This window comes from Notolepis coatsorum, assembly GCF_963971535.1.
Source record: "Notolepis coatsorum genome assembly, chromosome: 2".
Classification (NCBI taxonomy): domain Eukaryota; kingdom Metazoa; phylum Chordata; class Actinopteri; order Aulopiformes; family Paralepididae; genus Notolepis; species Notolepis coatsorum.
The window spans coordinates 126,449,211-126,468,434 of record NC_140166.1 but is presented as its reverse complement, the minus strand read 5'-3'; the positions used below and the strand labels follow the sequence as shown (position 1 = coordinate 126,468,434).

At 42.2% G+C, this 19,224-nt stretch overlaps 1 protein-coding gene across 1 annotated transcript in view; it reads left to right on the top strand.

Annotated features, from left to right (window-relative positions):
• Positions 1 to 19,224, top strand: part of ect2 (epithelial cell transforming 2) — a 141,902-nt gene that overhangs the window by 115,225 nt on the left and 7,453 nt on the right. The window contains 2 exon segments of the mRNA XM_084308714.1: positions 6,242 to 6,349; positions 6,992 to 7,132. Of these exon segments, the coding sequence (XP_084164840.1) occupies positions 6,242 to 6,349; positions 6,992 to 7,132 (249 nt within the window).

The following is a 19,224-nucleotide window of genomic DNA, read 5'->3' as shown; positions in this document are numbered from 1 at the left end:
CGCCTTGCTCACTACGCCACGTAGCCGCCCTCGAAACACGGTTTTATATGAACTTAATAAATAAACAAAAACGAAAATGTCCAATAGGTCTAACTAAATAACACATATCATGCTGAAAACTAACAACCATTCTATAGCCTGCTTCGCTCTTATTAGAATATTAAATAATTTTTTTGTTTTAAATATTCTAAACACTTTATATATTAACTTAATAAATAAACAAAAACGAAAATGTCCAATAGGTCTGCCTAAATAACGCATATCGCGCTGAAAACTAAGAAGCATTTACATAGCCTGTTTCGCTCTTATTAGAATGCCGTCCCAGTGCTCGCTATAGCCTCGTAAAACGTATTGAAGGCTATAGAATCTTCTTTGACACACACACACACACACACACACGACACAATAGCCTACTCGGTCACTATACAAACAAACAGAAAACAGAAATCAGATTTCGAGCAGAGCAACATAATGAAAAGCACAACAAAACAGGGCAGCGCAGCAGCGACCCAGCAAATAATAAACATCACTCACCACTTTGCTGTTGACGTCAGCAACGCGTTGAACAACGTTAACAAAACTTCGCCAACCGGCTACATACATCCAAGAACAAATTAAAACGTTCGCCAACTGGCTATATTCCAACACAACCAATCGAGTTGTCCCCTGAGTTCTCCCTGCGCGCTGCGGTAATTACATCCAAATGTTTCTCTGATGACAGCTTGCGCGGAAGAGAAAACGAAACTTAAGGAAAATGAAGGTTATCCTATAACCCTAGTTATATGAGAGAGAAAAAACGCAAAAAAAAAATGTAAAACGGCGGTGCCCGGGCCCGGCCGAGCCCGAATTATTTATAAAAAAAAACGCCTGTAGCTGTTCCGCAACCGTTCCTATTTCCGGGGTAGGCCTGATTGGCCCCGACAGGCACGTGACCCGCCGCGGCCACGCCCCGCGGCAGCCCCAGGACGCGGCAACGAGGCTGCTGTGGTTCACAGGCGCTTTCCGCCTTCAACGCCGCCCGCAGCATTAGGAAGGAGTTCGCGGCGCCTTTCACATCGCAGTGCAATAATATATATACTAATATACAATACGGCTCACTTTTCCCACTTCAATGACAGAGCCGCTGTTTAATAATATTGTCGCGGCGTAGCAGTAATCCCCCCTTTTTTACCATCGACTAACTAGCTCAATTGGTAACGCTGCTTGGCTGTGGATCCTATCATCCGTTTGTGACAAGTTCGATTCCCTTAAATCTTTTTTTTTTCTTTTTTTTTTAACGTGCATTGCACTATAGCGTATTGTATATTGTATGGTACAGAGGTACAATTTACAGTAAGGTGTATGCGTTGCAGTGCAAATGCTTCTTACTGTTGCGCTCCAGAGACCGTTACTGTACCATACAATATACAATACGCTATAGTGCAATGCACGTTAAAAAAAAGTTAGTTAGTAGTTAGTCGATGGTAAAAAAGGGGGGATTACTGCTACATAATGCTGCCGCGACGGAGCTCCGCCGCGACAATATTATTAAACAGCGGCTCTGTCATTGAAGTGGGAAAAGTGAGCCGTATTGTATATTAGTATATATATTATTGCACTGCGATGTGAAAGGCGCCGCGAACTCCTTCCTAATGCTGCGGGCGGCGTTGAAGGCGGAAAGCGCCTGTGAACTACAGCAGCCTCGTTGCCGCGTCCTGGGGCTGCCGCGGGGCGTGGCCGCGGCGGGTCATGTGCCTGTCGGGGCCAATCAGGCCTACCCCGGAAATAGGAACGGTTGCGGAACAGCTACAGGCATCCCGAACCCGCCGGGCCTGGGCAAGGTTGCAGTGCACTAATGGGGATCCACAATAAAACAATAAACAATAAAACAACACACACACCACACACTGCACACACACACCACACACGCACACTGCACACACACACACACACTGCACACACACACAACACACACACACTGCACACACACAACACACTGCACACACACAACACACTGCACACACACACAACACACTGCACACACACTGCACACACACTGCACACACACTGCACACACACTGCACACACTGCACACACACACACACACAACATGAGCGAATGAGAGCGGAACTAAGCCGTCCAGAGCGAAGAGCGGATTTCTCGGCCACTCCGTGCCGCTCACATGCTCTGGCACACACACTGCACACATACTGCACAAACACACAACACACACTGCACACACACAACACACCACACACTGCACACACACAACACACACACACAACACACACACTGCACACACTGCACACACACTGCACACACACCACACACACAACACACTGCACACACATACACAACACACTGCACACACACAACACACACTCAACACCGCACTCCCACACGTTTGTATTGTAACGGTTTGCCTGGTTGCTGGGGTGCCAGTCTGAGTCATGTCGACCTCTACAGAATCTGTATCAGAATACACCATATACATTACTACTTACTACCTAATATGTCTTTACTACTATGCACTCAAGACTATGGCAGCCAAGTTTGACGAACAATGTTACCCTTAGCTGCCATAGTTGTACCCTTCCTACTCACTTGTTGTACAGAACTTGACCGCTAAATGTACATCTCATGAACCCTTTCAACACAGTGCAACGTGTCTCAATATGAACCAGTTTACACCAGATGTCTCAATATGAACCAGTTTACACCAGATGTTTCAATATGAACCAGTTTACACTAGATTTCTCTCAATATGAACCAGTTTACACCAGATGTTTCAATATGAACCAGTTTACACCAGATGTCTCAATATGAACCAGTTTACACCAGATGTCTCAATATGAACCAGTTTACACCAGATGTCTCAATATGAACCAGTTTACACCAGATGTCTCAATATGAACCAGTTTACACTAGATGTCTCAATATGAACCAGTTTACACTAGATGTCTCAATATGAACCAGTTTACACCAGATGTCTCAATATGAACCAGTTTACACTAGATTTCTCTCAATATGAACCAGTTTACACCAGATGTCTCAATATGAACCAGTTTACACCAGATGTCTCAATATGAACCAGTTTACACCAGATGTCTCTCAATAAACACTGACATATTTAACCTGTCCTTAGAACAGGCTGTCATCCCCACCTGCCTGAAGAAGTCCACTATTATCCCTGTACCCAAAAAATCCAAGCCTGCTTGCCTCAACGACTACCGCCCTGTAGTTGTGAAGAAGGCACGACAACGCCTCTACTTCCTCAGGCGCCTAAGGAAGTTCCAAGTCAGCCAGAAGATCCTTAAGAACTTCTACTCATGTACAATAGAGAGCATCTTGACCGGCAACATCACCTCCTGGTTTGGGAATAGCACTGCACAAGACCAAAGCAGACTACAAAGAGTGACACGTTCAGCCGAACGCACAATTGGAGGGGGGCTCCCCACCCTCCAGAACATTTACTACAAGCGTTGCAAGGGCAAGGCTAAGAGAATCATTAAAGACTCCAGTCACCCGAACAACTGCCTCTTTGAACTGCTGCGGTCAGGCAAGCGATACAGGAGTCTCAAGGCGAGCACAGAAAGACTCAGAAGAAGCTTCTATCCCCAGGCCATCAGGCTGCTAAACGAACAATGAATGAACACTACACAACAACAACCACCAAACGCACATAGCACACACATCCACACGCACACACTCACTTTAAACAAACACACTGTAGCACCCACTCCACACACTTATAGCACACACCCACTTTAAACAAACACACTGTAGCACCCACTCCCCACACTTTATATTTATGGATGAAGGATTGCACTACAACTCGTACACCTTACTGTAAATTGTACCTAAAATTGTACCTCATCCCATTTCTGCTTTGCACTAGATAGTACTGTACATTAGTACACTGCATAGTATTGTGTATTGTATATTATATGGTAACTCAGAACATTGTACATATGTCTATACCGAACACTGTGACCTCATTTTCTTCTTCTAAATTCATGCTATATTATGTTATTATGTTATTTGATACTATCTTGTCTAGCACAGTCTCTGGAGCGTAACAGTAAGAAGCATTTTGTATGAAAGTATTCTGTACTTCTGTATGACAACTATTAAAGAACTTGAACTTGAACTTGAACTTGAATATGAACCAGTTTACACCAGATGTCTCAATATGAACCAGTTTACACCAGATGTCTCTCAATATGAACCAGTTTACACCAGATGTCTCTCAATATGAACCAGTTTACACTAGATGTCTCAATATGAACCAGTTTACACCAGATGTCTCAATATGAACCAGTTTACAACAGATGTCTCAATATGAACCAGTTTACACCAGATGTCTCTCAATATGAACCAGTTTACACCAGATGTCTCTCAATATGAACCAGTTTACACCAGATGTCTCTCAATATGAACCAGTTTACACCAGATGTCTCAATATGAACCAGTTTACACCAGATGTCTCAATATGAACCAGTTTACACCAGATGTCTCAATATGAACCAGTTTACACCAGATGTCTCAATATGAACCAGTTTACACCAGATGTCTCAATATGAACCAGTTTACACCAGATGTATCAATATGAACCAGTTTACACCAGATGTTTCAATATGAATCAGTTTACACCAAATGTCTCAATATGAACCAGTTTACACCAGATGTCTCAATATGAACCAGTTTACACCAGATGTCTCAATATGAACCAGTTTACACCAGATGTCTCAATATGAACCAGTTTACACCAGATGTCTCAATATGAACCAGTTTACACTAGATTTCTCTCAATATGAACCAGTTTACACCAGATGTCTCAATATGAACCAGTTTACACCAGATGTCTCAATATGAACCAGTTTACACCAGATGTCTCAATATGAACCAGTTTACACTAGATGTCTCAATATGAACCAGTTTACACTAGATGTCTCAATATGAACCAGTTTACACTAGATGTCTCAATATGAACCAGTATACACTAGCCACACTGCATTGATGAGTAATTTGTGCAAAAGGAGCCCCAACTATGTACTCAGTGAACATACTGTACGTGAACATACTTTTCAGAAGGCTGACATTTCTATATTAAAAATCCTTTTTATTATTGGTCTTATGTAATATAAAAATGTTCTGATATACTGAATTTGGGGTTTTCATGAGTTTCACTTTTTGAATTGAATTACTGAAATAAATGGACTTTTCTATGATATTCTAGTTTATTGAGCTGCACCGGTATACATGACAGCCAGCACCGCACCCCCCTCATTGTCTCAAATATCGCTAATTGGTGCTGATGCTTCGAAACCCAAAGGTTCTCAGGACGGAATTAATTTATTCATGAACTGACAGGATATCGAGGCTTTCTAGCCAACTATCAAATAAACATAAAATTGTGATAAAAAAAATCGCATATATAAAAAAAATAATATACACAACACTATACTATACACAATACTACAACAACCAGACTTGACCTAGGTTTCCATGTCCTCCTCCTCCTTGTAGATTTACAGACATCACACAGACACGAGCCCTGCTTCCTGGCACCTGCAGCGACCCAGCCTAATGTTTTCAAATCCCTCAGCGTGAGTGAATGGGCAGCTACAGTAGCTCCATATTCAGGAGAGAGGGGCGCGGGGGTTGCTTTTTTAAATCCAGTCAAAGTCCATGAGTGAAAGCTTGAGGGAAAAGGGATACAGGCGAGATAATTACGGCAGCCTCATTGTGATGGTCTGGCTAAGCTTAGCGGTAATTGAGTCACAGACATACGTATGTATTTCTCTTCATAACTAAAGAGCACGGCTGATCACCTGCACACACCCACCCACCTCAGAACCCCCGAGGTGAAGCCAGCGGCTGTACTGAGCGAGGCGGGCAGCAAGTGGCAGTGTTGACTTCCGCTCGCTCTGCCTCCTCCTTTAGCCTGCCAGCTGCTTCCTAATGCTCTGCACCGGGTCAACGCCGCGCGCTGAATACCAACCCGTTAGAGAGGCCAGCTTGTTAAAGCTCCACCGCGGAGGAGGAGGGAGAAGGAGAGCATCTGTGTGTTAGACGAGGAGGCATCTGTGTGCCCCGTCTCTCAACCCTCATGTATTTTGACAGCAAAGCATAATGTTTCCATATGTATGCAGGTGACGTGAATTCATTAGGTGCTCCTTAACTGAAAATGCATTTCCTTGTGTTTGTATTGATTTATATTTACTTGTGTTTGTATTGATTTATATTTCCTGTGGTGCAGGAGGATCTGATAAAGTGCACAGACCCCGACTCGCTGCAGGTCAGCACCAAGGACATGGACAGCACCTTGAGCAAAGCCTCCAGGGCCATCAAGAAGACATCCAAGAAGGTACCCTGTTCTGGAGACCTTTCTCCCCCCGCGAGGTAGTCCGAAGATATGGCCCAGGAACATATTACATTTTCAAAGTAGGCTAATGCAGCAACATCTGCGCTTTCCACGTCAGCCATATGCTTAATAAAGAGTGTTCTGAACATCAACACCAGCAGAGGGTTTGTTGTGGTTTTAAGAAGACCTACAGGCCTACCATCATTTATTATCCAGCTAGCTAGCACACGCATGAACAGAGTCAGCATGGTTTTTAAGTTCAAAATGTCTCAAAGTCTAAACCAAGCAGACAACTCGCATCATTTAGATAATGTACCCTTTTGAAGGAGCTTTTTAAAGGCTTATACAGCCTATATTTAAGGCCATAGACATTTAAACGTGTACATTTTCCTAGGTGAGGAGGGCTTTCTGCTTCAGACTCCTAATAACACTTTAACCTATTGGTAAACCAACGTATTGCTGAAAATGTACACCATGACTGCTGTTGTGACATGGTTAGGGTGTTAACTCTTGTCTTGGATACATACAAAAAAAATAAAAGTTTGATTCATACACTATGTAGAGATGGTTTTATGACATGATGTCATCTGCGGTCCACCGGAGGACTGCCCGGGTAGAAGAGGCTAAGCGTGTCCATGTTCCTAGGTGACGAGGGCCTTCTCCTTCACCAAGACTCCTAAGCGTGTGATCCAGAGGGCCTTCATGGCCAGCAGCACCCCGGACGAGAAGACCCTCAGGCTGAGCTCGGAGAACATGAGTCGCATCGGCAGCAGCTCCACGCTGGCGGTAAGTACACACCTCCATCTCTCCGTCTGTCTGTAAGTACACACCTCCATCTCTCCGTCTGTCTGTAAGTACACACCTCCATCTCTCCGTCTGTCTGTAAGTACACCCCTCCATCTCTCCGTCTGTCTGTAAGTACACGCCTCCATCTCTCCGTCTGTCTGTAAGTACACACCTCCATCTCTCCGTCTGTCTGTAAGTACACACCTCCATCTCTCCGTCTGTCTGTAAGTACACACCTCCATCTCTCCGTCTGTCTGTAAGTACACACCTCCATCTCTCCGTCTGTCTGTAAGTACACACCTCCATCTCTCCGTCTGTCTGTAAGTACACACCTCCATCTCTCCGTCTGTCTGTCTGTAAGTACACACCTCCATCTCTCCGTCTGTCTGTAAGTACACATCTCCATCTCTCCGTCTGTCTGTAAGTACACACCTCCATCTCTCCGCCTGTCTGTAAGTACACACCTCCATCTCTCCGTCTGTCTGTAAGTACACACCTCCATCTCTCCGTCTGTCTGTAAGTACACACCTCCATCTCTCCGTCTGTCTGTAAGTACACACCTCCATCTCTCCGTCTGTCTGTAAGTACACACCTCCATCTCTCCGTCTGTCCCATCAGTAAGTACACATCTCCATCTCTCCGTCTGTCCCATCAGTAAGTACACATCTCCATCTCTCCGTCTGTCCCGTCTGTGTCTCTCGGAACAGGAAGAGGTGCACTGTAATAGATTTAAAGATCCCCTCCAGATGTGTTTTAAACCCTTTATGTTTTATATTGAATAACAATTTGTATAAATTTTTCTTTTCCACCATATTGTTGAATAGACTACTGAAAGTGGCTTAGCAGCATCTCTACATGCTAATGTTCAAATAGAAAAAAAGGAGCTATTGATATTGACCAGGAATTCCTAGTCAGCAGCTTATATTCTTTAAAGACATGTCAATATCTACTTAGCTTTCTGTGATGCTGCTGAAGCTAAAGGTGTCAAGTTACCACATACTGGACCGTGAGAGGTTCAACCTATTAGTGACATCACACATGCAGCTCAGTGTTCAGGGAAGTACAGAGAAGCTCTCCAGGGGACCAAGTTCTGCACAAATAACAACCTATGGTCAAAGTTCTGCCTCCAGCGGGAGTTAGCCATAAAGAGGGCCCGGGAGAGGGCCCTCATGCCCACCGGCGGGACGCACAAAGTCACGGCACTTTGCGAGCATCTAGCGGCTGCATTTTTCGCCCCAACATATAAATTACAGAATTAAAGATCTATTTGTTGCCGTTCGAACGCCACCTCAATCGACCAAATCCGTGCCTAGGTTCTCCAGTTTACGCAGCGCGTGAAGATGACCACCCCGGATTCCCGACGCTCCAGAACTGCCAATCATCCGCTGATGGCTAAATGATTGGTTAGCATTGTAGCCTATGATACCCCACGTGGGGGGGTGCTAATAACGGATCTAGATGAAAGTTGATGAGCGAAAACCAGAAGTCAATCACACTTGAGAATGAATGGCAGAGGATGAGGAAATAGATTTGGAAGAGCTTGAGATCACGTGTACAAAATATCTAAGCAAATGAATAAAGGGAAGATGATTAAACAAGGTTTTGTAGATACAGTACTGAATTCTGCCATCCGGGCCAATGCTATTTGAAATATTATTATAGAATATAGAATATCAGGCCTATAAATGACCTTATTATAGCCAAGTCGCACATCTATGGATCGGGCCAAATCTTCTCTTTCCAATGGCAGAGTTAATTTTGGATTTAGTATCACCAGGCATGCAGCAAGAACTGTGAATGAAATCTACTGTAAATACTAAGTTACTTTTTATTATGGAAACTGGTCCGCCACTCGGATTGCAACGCAGATTTTTGCTAAACGTTCACAGAAAGGTAGATAAACGAACTAATTTATGCCAATAACGTTCAGTTTTGTGGTTGATAATCCCGAAAAATAAGATAAATGAAAAAAATTCATCCACAAGTCATTTGCTTGCAGGAAGCTGGCATGAGCTGGGTAATGTTGTTTTTTCGAAATGTCAACGCTCATTCAAAGCTCAAGGTCTCGTCTCCTTATATGACTACAAACAGAATTGCGGTGCGGATTCAAAATGGCGGATAATCACTTGTAAATGAATGCATTTCAAAAGCGAATATTTCACTAATAACCCTTTAACCTATTGGTAAACAAACATATTGCTGAACATATACACTGACTGCTGTTTTGACACGATTAGGGTCTTTACTCTTGGCTACATTTGGTGGCCCACTGCGCCACCTAGCCACCAATATACTAAAATGTTAACTAAAATTAAACTGTTTATATTAATTTGAACATCGCAGCGTTTTGGTTTCATATCACATCCTACATTACCATGTAGTTAAACGGCATTAACGTCAATTGATTAATTTAGCTGAAGCAGATATTGTGATACATTTTCTTCCATATTACCCAACACTAGTTAGAAGTATCATTGTTTGAGACACGCCAACATCATGGGGAAACACGCTTACAGTCTTCTCCAGAGTCGGACAAGAAGATGGATACCAATTTCCTCTCTGTGCTTTCAGCGTTGACCACTGATGGACTCCTTATATTATAGACACGTGCACTAAAAGGTTCTACCAAAGATAACTATTGCTTTATGTCTGTCTGTCTGCTTCCATCAGTATCATCTCACTATCATCTTTGGAGCTGGTAGGAACTACATGAGGATCAACATTGGCTGTTGTCCACTGCCCCATCCATCTTGTCCACTGCCTCATCCATCTTGTCTCCCTGTCTGTCCATCCTTCCATTATGTCCTTTCTACTCGTCCCGTCTCTTTTATGTCCTTTCATAACCAGCCGTTGATCTGTCGGTCAATCTACGAAGAAATGGGTTTTCTCGTCTCCCATCCATCAAGCATACTAGTTGAAAGCAGATGAGCTTTCTTGTTCTCAGCCTCTTTTCTTTTGATATTATTACAAGTCATGTTTTGCCAGGGTAACCCGTTATCCACATCGTTGACAGTAGCCCAGTGTATTTATTCTTCCCGTCTCCACCTGAAGAAAAATACCTGGCTTACTTCCTTCACTCTCATGTTTTAGATTAGCCCTATGTCAGCTCAGTGGAAGATTATACCAAGATCATTTTACTGGCCAGTTTACACAAGGTAATAGGAATATGTCTACCGGTAGATACGTATGTACAGTACATCCAGGACAGGTACTGTACAATACAATGGAAAGAAGTTCATATATGAAACCAGAGTGCAAATGTAACATACACATAGTAATATACAATGTACAGGTGATTAAACTGTGTATAAAATATATAAATGAGTACTATTGAGTAATGGTGCTAATGAGATGTATGTATAGTGATACAGGTATAAAAACACTATGGTAGTAGTCATACTGACCAGCGGCGTGACTAGTTAGAGTAGGTAAGGGATATGCATATCTACAGATATGTAAAAAGGATTATGTTCAGTATTCTACCAGCCAACTGGATTCATACATTCACCAGATATGTTCAGTATTCTACCAGCCAACTGGATTCATACATTAACCAGATATGTTCAGTATTCTACCAGCCAACTGGATTCATACATTCACCAGATATGTTCAGTATTCTACCAGCCAACTGGATGTTTCAGAATATAGTCTGGTTGTGTCCAGTAGAATAGAGAAATTCTCCCCAACAACAAATAACATTTACATTTAGTCATTTAGCTGACGCTTTTATCCAGAGCGACTTACAAGTTCTGTAGTCAGCAGGAAGGTACAACTCTATCAGCTGAGTCTCAGGGTTCATTGTACACCATGTACTGTATCGATGCTATAGAAGTATGGGATGTTGATGCCTGGCACTACACTTGTCACCTTATCACCTCTCCTTTCTGATCCATATTGCGGTTTTATGTAATATGTCCCTTCATGTGTTATACCTACCCAGAAAACAAAAACAAAAAAAACTCCTCAGCCTCTTTGAAATGCTCCCCACCGTCTCGACCGATATCTCTTTCCGTCTCGGATCTTAAGTCTACGTCTCCCTCGCGGCCCAAACCTGAGTACCATGCGCATGTTAAATCAGAGGATGCACTGCTTTTCAGCTTCCTTTTATCAGAGCGAGGAGCAGGTGAATCATCAAAGATATTTGAAGTGAGTCAGACGTAGCAGAGGTCTCGTCTGGAAAACTTTGCTATTAACCCTTTCACTGCCACACGACAGAAGGTTAACCCTTTACTATCACACAACCGACGGCGATGCTCCATCATTAGCATCATCTGCGGTGCTAATGATTTAAGACACATTTATTGCAAGGGTTTTGTAATACACATAAACTCAACAAATAACCTCTGTTCTCGTTGCAATGCGTTTTTTATTCTTTCTTATAGGAAGGGGGAAGCACACTATATTGTGGGTGTTCATATGACTTGTATTCTGCTTACAGCTTCGAAATTCCACTTATTACATTTAACAATGGCAAAGCCTTTAAAATATAATCAAAACATTCCCGTATTTCTGCAATCTATGCGCAAAATAATGAGTTGAGTTACGCGGAGCGCTAGCTACTTTCGTGACTGTGATGCACCGAGTGAATCCACAGTCACTTGCTCCTCAATAGCAAACCAACGTATGTTGACCATGAAGGACTGGTTCTGCCCGAACCGTTCATTATACAAGTATCACAGAGACATTTCAAAGGTACTCACAGTTGCACGAGGGTTTCAGACAGAGATACGGGATGGTTTGAAAGCTCGGCGTTGCTAATAAACATTTTAAATATGTTTTATAAACTGCATTATTTCCGGCGTTGGGTGCATGATGCGCATGCGCTGTGATCACAGCGCAGGCGCACCAGGCAGCCAATGCCGGAAATAATGCCGTTTTGAGCAGTGTTGACCAGTTTATAAAAAATATTGAAAATGTTTATTAGCAACGCCGCAGCTTTCAAACCATCCCGTATCTCTGTCTGAAACCCTCGTGCAACTGTGAGTACCTTTGAAATGTCTTTGTGATACTTGTATAATGAACGGTTCGGGCAGAACCAGTCCTTCATGGTCAACATAGGTTGGTTTCCTATTGAGGAGCAAGTGACTGTGGATTCACTCGGTGCATCACAGTCACGAAAGTAGCTAGCGGAGCGCAGTCAGTACACCCCGTATATTCCGATAACGCTATATATAAGCCATGCTGCATTCATTCAGAAGGAAAGACCTATTATTCCAAATGCTATTTATAGGGTTTTGACAATAATTACACTACTGTTGCTATTTTACAATTAACTATAATGAATTACGGGGGTCATACAGAACACGTCAGTCAAACTAATGAACGCAAGCTTATTTCCGCATTGAAACTTAATGCATGAAACTGATGCCGTCCGTCTGCAGTATAATATTCTACAGCCCGGCACCTGGTACGCATGCCCTGAGCTGTGCGTATATATACGCACAAAGTCAAGCACAAGTTCAAATTGATAAGTCCCACACTTTGCTTAGAAATGATCGTACGCACGGGTTACGCACATATCTGTGCGTACGCAACGTTGATAAATGAGGGCCCAGGAGTTTTTCAAAGTGCTCCATGGGAGTGGGCATCTGAGTAGGCTCTCTCCTCCTCCACCCTCTTTCACTTTCTTACTGTATTCCTGTCTTCTATTAGTCTCTCCCTCCCTCTCTTCTCACTCTGTTTGTTCTGAGACTGGGCCCTGCAGTGTGTCCTGCTATGTCCCTGTAGCCCCTCTGTCCCTGCAAGCGTCTTTGAGCATTTGGAAAAGCGCTATATTATTATTATGCCTCATATAGATACGCTGTTATTGTGGATGAATTAGGAGCACATGTCAGTGCCACAGATTAATTATATACATTTCAGATAGATAATATTATCCTTGTCTGATAAAACAATATCCTTGTAGTCTGTAATAATAAAATAAATATTATCCTTGTAGTCTGTAATAATAAAACTAATATTGGAGTCTATATCAACATTCTTAAACAAATACTACCTTTTACATTTCCATTATTTATCATTAATAATTTGTTATATTATTTTTATATTTTCTATATTCATATTTGTATCTTGGCCAGTTCATACTTTTAAAATAGACTAGGGTCTCGAATCTACTGGTTACACAGTAGGGCTGGGCAATTAATCAAAAGAAATGTGCGATCTCGATTCATAGACCTATTATATTATATTATTATTATTATTATTTTTTAATTGAACTTTTTACTTTACTTTTTTAAATGATGACGATTCTGACTTGAGTTATTTTGTGAGGACTCTCATTGGTGAAGTGTAACGCGTGGGAGGTCACGCTGCCTTCATCAATTCCTGCCTCCGCTGAGCAGGCGCCCAGACCTGACCTGTAGGCGTCGCTGTCCACAACGCCAGATCCCCACCCATGACTTGCCCTCCCCCTAAGTTCCTAACCCAGCCAAACGGGTTAGTATAGCGATCAGCCCAAGCCCCAAGCAATGCTGACTCCGGGAGTCGAGACCGCAGCCTCTTGCATTGGTGACGAGCGCAATCTCCGCTACGCCACCTGACCGCCCGGGTTACATAGGTCTGAACTTGAGTTGTAAAAAAACCTGTTTTTCTGTAGTAGTTAGTTGTCCATAGGTAGTATTTCCCCAGAAGGTGGTATGGCTTACAAATTCAGATGGAGCCATAGCCTGAAGCCTTATGTAGTACATATCCAAATTTCATAAAGATCCATTCAGAAATGAGTGATTAGGAGTGATTTTGGTAAACTGTGTACAAAGAAAAACTCAGTTTTCTCATAGACTTCAATTAATTCGGCTGTTTTGCTCTTCCTGTTTTCGTGTTTCTTCGTGTTTTTTGTATTTAGATCCCCATGTGGGGAAAGCCACATTCATTGGTTACAACAATCCACAATCATTTTCGAGATCGGATCTAGATTGACGGAACTACTGCAGCCTGAGTCGGGAGTGGTATTTTGCGCAATACCGTGTACTTTGCACAAGCCTCAAATACCGGCATGTAACTCGAGAACCGCGGAAGGGATTTTGTCGGATTTTGTCGCTATCGACAGGCAACAAATAAGCCTTCAATTCGATACATATATTGTATTAGAAAATATGCAATATCTGTCCGAAAAATCGCAATTAGATATTTTCCCAAAATTGTGCAGCCCTACTAGCCACATGGTTACTAGAGAAACTACTATAACAAGTTGACGCTTGACGCTGTCGGACGTCAGGTGGAACAGGAAGTGAAGAAGTCACTGGCTCAGGTTAAATCAAATTAAACAATGGAGCGCCACATAGTGACCAAACATGGCACTGCAACTAAATAACAATACAGAAATACAATAGGCACATTTGTGACTTTTACAAATATAACATCAACCTCTGTAGCAATCATAAATATTATCCTTGTAGTCTATGATATAAATATAATATCATCCTTGTCATTCTCTTTCACATGCATGTATATAAGGCTGAGACCACTTATCGATTTATCGATAACTGCGTGAAATCGATAAGTGGCGTCACTTATCGTTTTTTTTGCATGTACAAAATATTTATATATTAAAATACTTTTTTCTTAACCATTTGGTTGCCGAAAACGTAGAACTACGTTTCTGTCGCCCGATCGTTGAGTGCCGGAAACGTAGATCTACGTTTTTCTCACGGTATTTATTTTATTCGCTATTGCCATTCATAATTCAGCGGGGCACCTGGTGCATGCTGTACTGAATGTGTCTGAGCTGGCAGACGGTCTTATACCGCCCTCTAACGCCTTCGGCCATTATTGCACCCCGTTAGAAACGGGTTAGTTTATTTTCTCTACCGAGCTGCGGCATGGGGGCGCGTCCTAAACACTCTGGCAAAACACACGCTTGTAGGGATGGCTGACTAGGCTTGGTCGGTATACTTTTTTTCATACCGTCATACCTTACTGACATAATACCCTGGTATACGGTATATGACGGTATGAGTTTCATTTTCATCAGCGGGGGGGGGGGGGTGGAGCAAAGCTAAGTTAACAATATACTAGTTATCACCATGCATAACGCTTATATTGAAACACGTTGAGATTAGGGCCGTCTTTCAACTTAAAAGTGGACTTTCTTCAACCTCGAGGTAAACAAATTACAGAAGGTAGCCACTGCCGCCACCATCCAGGTATCGACGTGAGCTAACGGTAGCTAGTTAGCCGGCAGCCCGGCACCATCGTATCAACGTGAGCCAGTTGCATTAGGATTAAAAAATGTCAACACTCACTCACCCCGTTTTATATTACATTCCCAAAGAAGTGCCTCAGTCTCTCGTAGTCTCGTGCTGGATGAAGTCACTGGCGAGTCTACTCGTGGCGGCGAGGGTTTTGCTTAAATCCGAACAGACTCCAGTCCTTTAATTGTCCAAATACGACTGTGTGCAAGTTTAGCTCTTGTTTGACAAAACGTTAGCCATCTGTGGTCAGGGAGCTCATCGTGGGCTGGAGTGACGGTGGTTAACTTCAACGCTTCATCGTTCAATGGTAACGTATTATTATTATTGCTTAAGCTTTAGCAGTCTGCTCAGAGATAGAGGAAATGCATACAGGTTAGTGTGACGCTAAGACCTCTGTGTTCTCCTCACGTGACTCACAATAGCCAATCAATCATCAAGGGACCGCCTCCCCTGCCCTCTGCTGGCCGTGCTGTGTGTGTGCACTACAACCAATGCAGTCCCCGTCGAAACTCTGTTTCAGTGTAAATGGAAACTGAAACCCAACTGTGATTTTGACGGTATTGATTTTCAATACCGTCGGTATTTCTAAATACCCCGGTATACCGTAATACCGTCATACCGCCCAAGCCTAATTGAGAATCATACCGGCGGGATTGCGAAATACCCTGTTATACCATAATACCGTCATATCGCCCAAGCCTACTACTACAATAATAATAATAATTATGATTGATTGATTGAAAACTTTATTAACAGATTGCAGAATGGGTACAATACAGTACAGCTCAATACACACAATTGTTAAGGGGATGCAGACCAGAGAAAGACTTTCGTCTTGTTTACATCAGGGTCCCCCATTTTCAATTAATCAGGACATATATGACATACATGACATACAGATAGACAGTACTGCTACATCTATACATTTATGACATACCAGATTTTCAAATACAGTACTGTTTGTGATACAAAAAAGAGTCCAGAAAAGAGTATATACATTTGACGTAAAAACTGTACATTGGGGGAGGTTGGGTAGGTGGGTTGGGTGGGGGGGGGGCTGTACATTGGAGGTGGTTCGGTGGGTGGGGTCGGGGTTGGGTAGGAGGGGTGGGTGGGGAACACTGTAGAACTGTACAAGCAAAACTGTACATTTGAATATTGACAACCATACTTGGTCATTTACTGTACATTGGAGGGGGTTGGGTTAGGACATTTACATGGGCCAGTTTCGAATTGCAGTCTCCTGTAGGTGTTCTTTGAGAGTGTTTTTGAAAGTGGGTAGGGATTCACATTCCTTTACAGCTTTGGGTAGGGCGTTCCACATTGATGTGGCATAATTGCGAAACGTGTTGAGTGATCTAGCGTGGATTTCAGGAAGATCCGATAATCAGGCGAAAAATTACGTGTTTATTGAATTACACAAACGCTGTTTTCGAGTCTTTTCCCTGGAATTACTCAGAAGCAACCAAACTATATTCATATTCAAAACGGTATAAAGCGGAAATGTACGGATGAAAATATTATCTGTTTTTTGCACGTTGACCAGAAGCAAGTCACTGAGACTCGACGGCGTTATTAGACCCATAGATATACTATAAAATATAGGTTTAGCTCTACAAACTACAACTACGGTTAATGGACGGCAAGGAAGAAGTCACTTCCCGGAAGGGGCGTGGCACTTAATGTGTTAAAAAAGAAAAAAATATATTATTTAACATTAGTTTGTGTGTGTCGTGGGCCAACTACAGCATTGCAAAAACTACAGTGAGTGCACGTGACACACACACACGAACACACACACACTAACGAACTAACGTTAAATAATGTATTTTTTTCTTTTTTAAGAAAAAAGTATTTAAATTATATATATTTTATTAAACATTTTTATATACACATGCAAAATAATAATTAAAACATCGATATTTATCCATAATTTTGTCCCGATTTATCGATTCTTCCAAATGGCATATCGTCTCAGCCTTACATGTGTATATTCACCCCGGCTCTCTCTTAGCCCTTTCACACCGGCCAGGCTCCGTGCTGGAGCCGGTTCCCGAACATAATCTCGCACCGGCCGGCGCGTTCACACCGGGATTAATTGGTTCAGAACGTGACAAATCGGTGCTCAGCTGGCACCGGAAAATAGTTGTTTTTTCCTCGCGAACCGTGACATCATCAGTGGCCGTGTCATATTCTAGGCTGTGAAGACGAGTAAACGGGGGAAAGTAGCGAGTCGGCATTGCACTCAACCGATCCATTCAACAGGAAGCGATTTGCGACTCCTCTCAAAACAAGATTAGATTCAAATGTATTGTTATGATACAGCACAAGTACAATACACCATCCAACCATAGTGGATAAAGAAATGCTCCAGAAATGCGTGGAGAAAGGCTTAGCGAGCCTCAACGCGCGAGCGCACACACAAAAGCACACACACACGCACTGTTTGAAATTAATCATTCCAGAAAAGTAGGCTTCTATTATTTGAATTACTGTTTTAATGGGTATCATAGTAGTAAGTCCTACTGTAGAACATGACATATTAGCATGACATCTGATTTATTAATGCCAATGCTAAAAATTAGGGACAAGGGCAATTGGCACAAGTGTAAATGATGGATTAGTCACTCACAGTTAACATCTGACCGATTAGCTCAACTGGTTAGTCCGCTGGCTGTGGATCCTATGGTCACAGGTTACAATCTCTTGGTTACAATCTCATTTTGAAATCGCTACCTGTTGAGTGGATCAGCATGGTGCAATGCCACACCTCCGAAGCTGTCTGCCACTCTCGTAGAGCCATATGAAATCCGCGTTCACGGAATCGCGGACGGAATTGCGGAATTAACCAATAAAAATGGAATCAACTGCAAAACGTGGAATATTGCAGAATTTGGCCTAATCTGGACTGAAATTTCGTTTTTGGGTGGAACGTTTGGTGCACACGCGACCGGGGAGGCGGGGACTCTACAGCGTGTTACACACAACACAGCCGCGGTGCTCAAGCGTCTGGCTGCTTCAGTGTTAACATCGTCAATAAGCTAAACAATTCCACAATAAGCCCTCAATTCAGAGCAGAACAGTATCCTAATGACTTTTATGCCTCCGGTGATAAGGTGTTTTGCTAATTCTGTCAACGTTACGTGGACTGGACCCGCAAAAATAGCTATAACGTTAGGACGTTTAGCTTCTAGCTAAATCTAGTGCACCCATCAATTTGTTTAATGCAAACGATTGTCATTATACACTGCCCTTTATAAACTAAATACACGTAAATAGCTATGTAACGTTATAGGACTATCTATGGAAATGATAGCTTCTAGAAGTTCTAGCTAAATCTGGTGCACCCATCCATTTGTTTAATGCAAACTATTGTCATTATACACTGCCCTTTCTAATCTAAATAAACTTAAATAGCTATGAAACGTTACAGTACATAGGACTATAGATGGAAATGATAGCTTCTTGCTAAATCTAGTGCACCCATCCATTTGTTTAATGCAAACGATTGCCATTATACACTGTCCTTTATAAACGAAATAAACTAAACTAAAGGTGCCTAAATTATGCATTACTATATTTCATCACAATATAATAGATAGAGCTAGGTTACTGACATTGTCATTGTGATAATGTCAGTAGTAGCTAGCTGTATCTATTGTTTACACTTGAAATATGTATTTTTATTTTGTCACAATATTAATTGAAAAATATTGTGTAAAATTGAACTGTATTTCTGAGTTGCAGCACTTAAAAACATTAAATGGACTGTTATATCTTATTCAATTGTGGACATTTATTCATTCCCACTTATTAGACACTATTTCTGATGGTAAAATGAGCATAAAAGGCAAAATACAGAATTCTGAAATATTAAAACGGAAAAAATGGAATTTGGGAAAA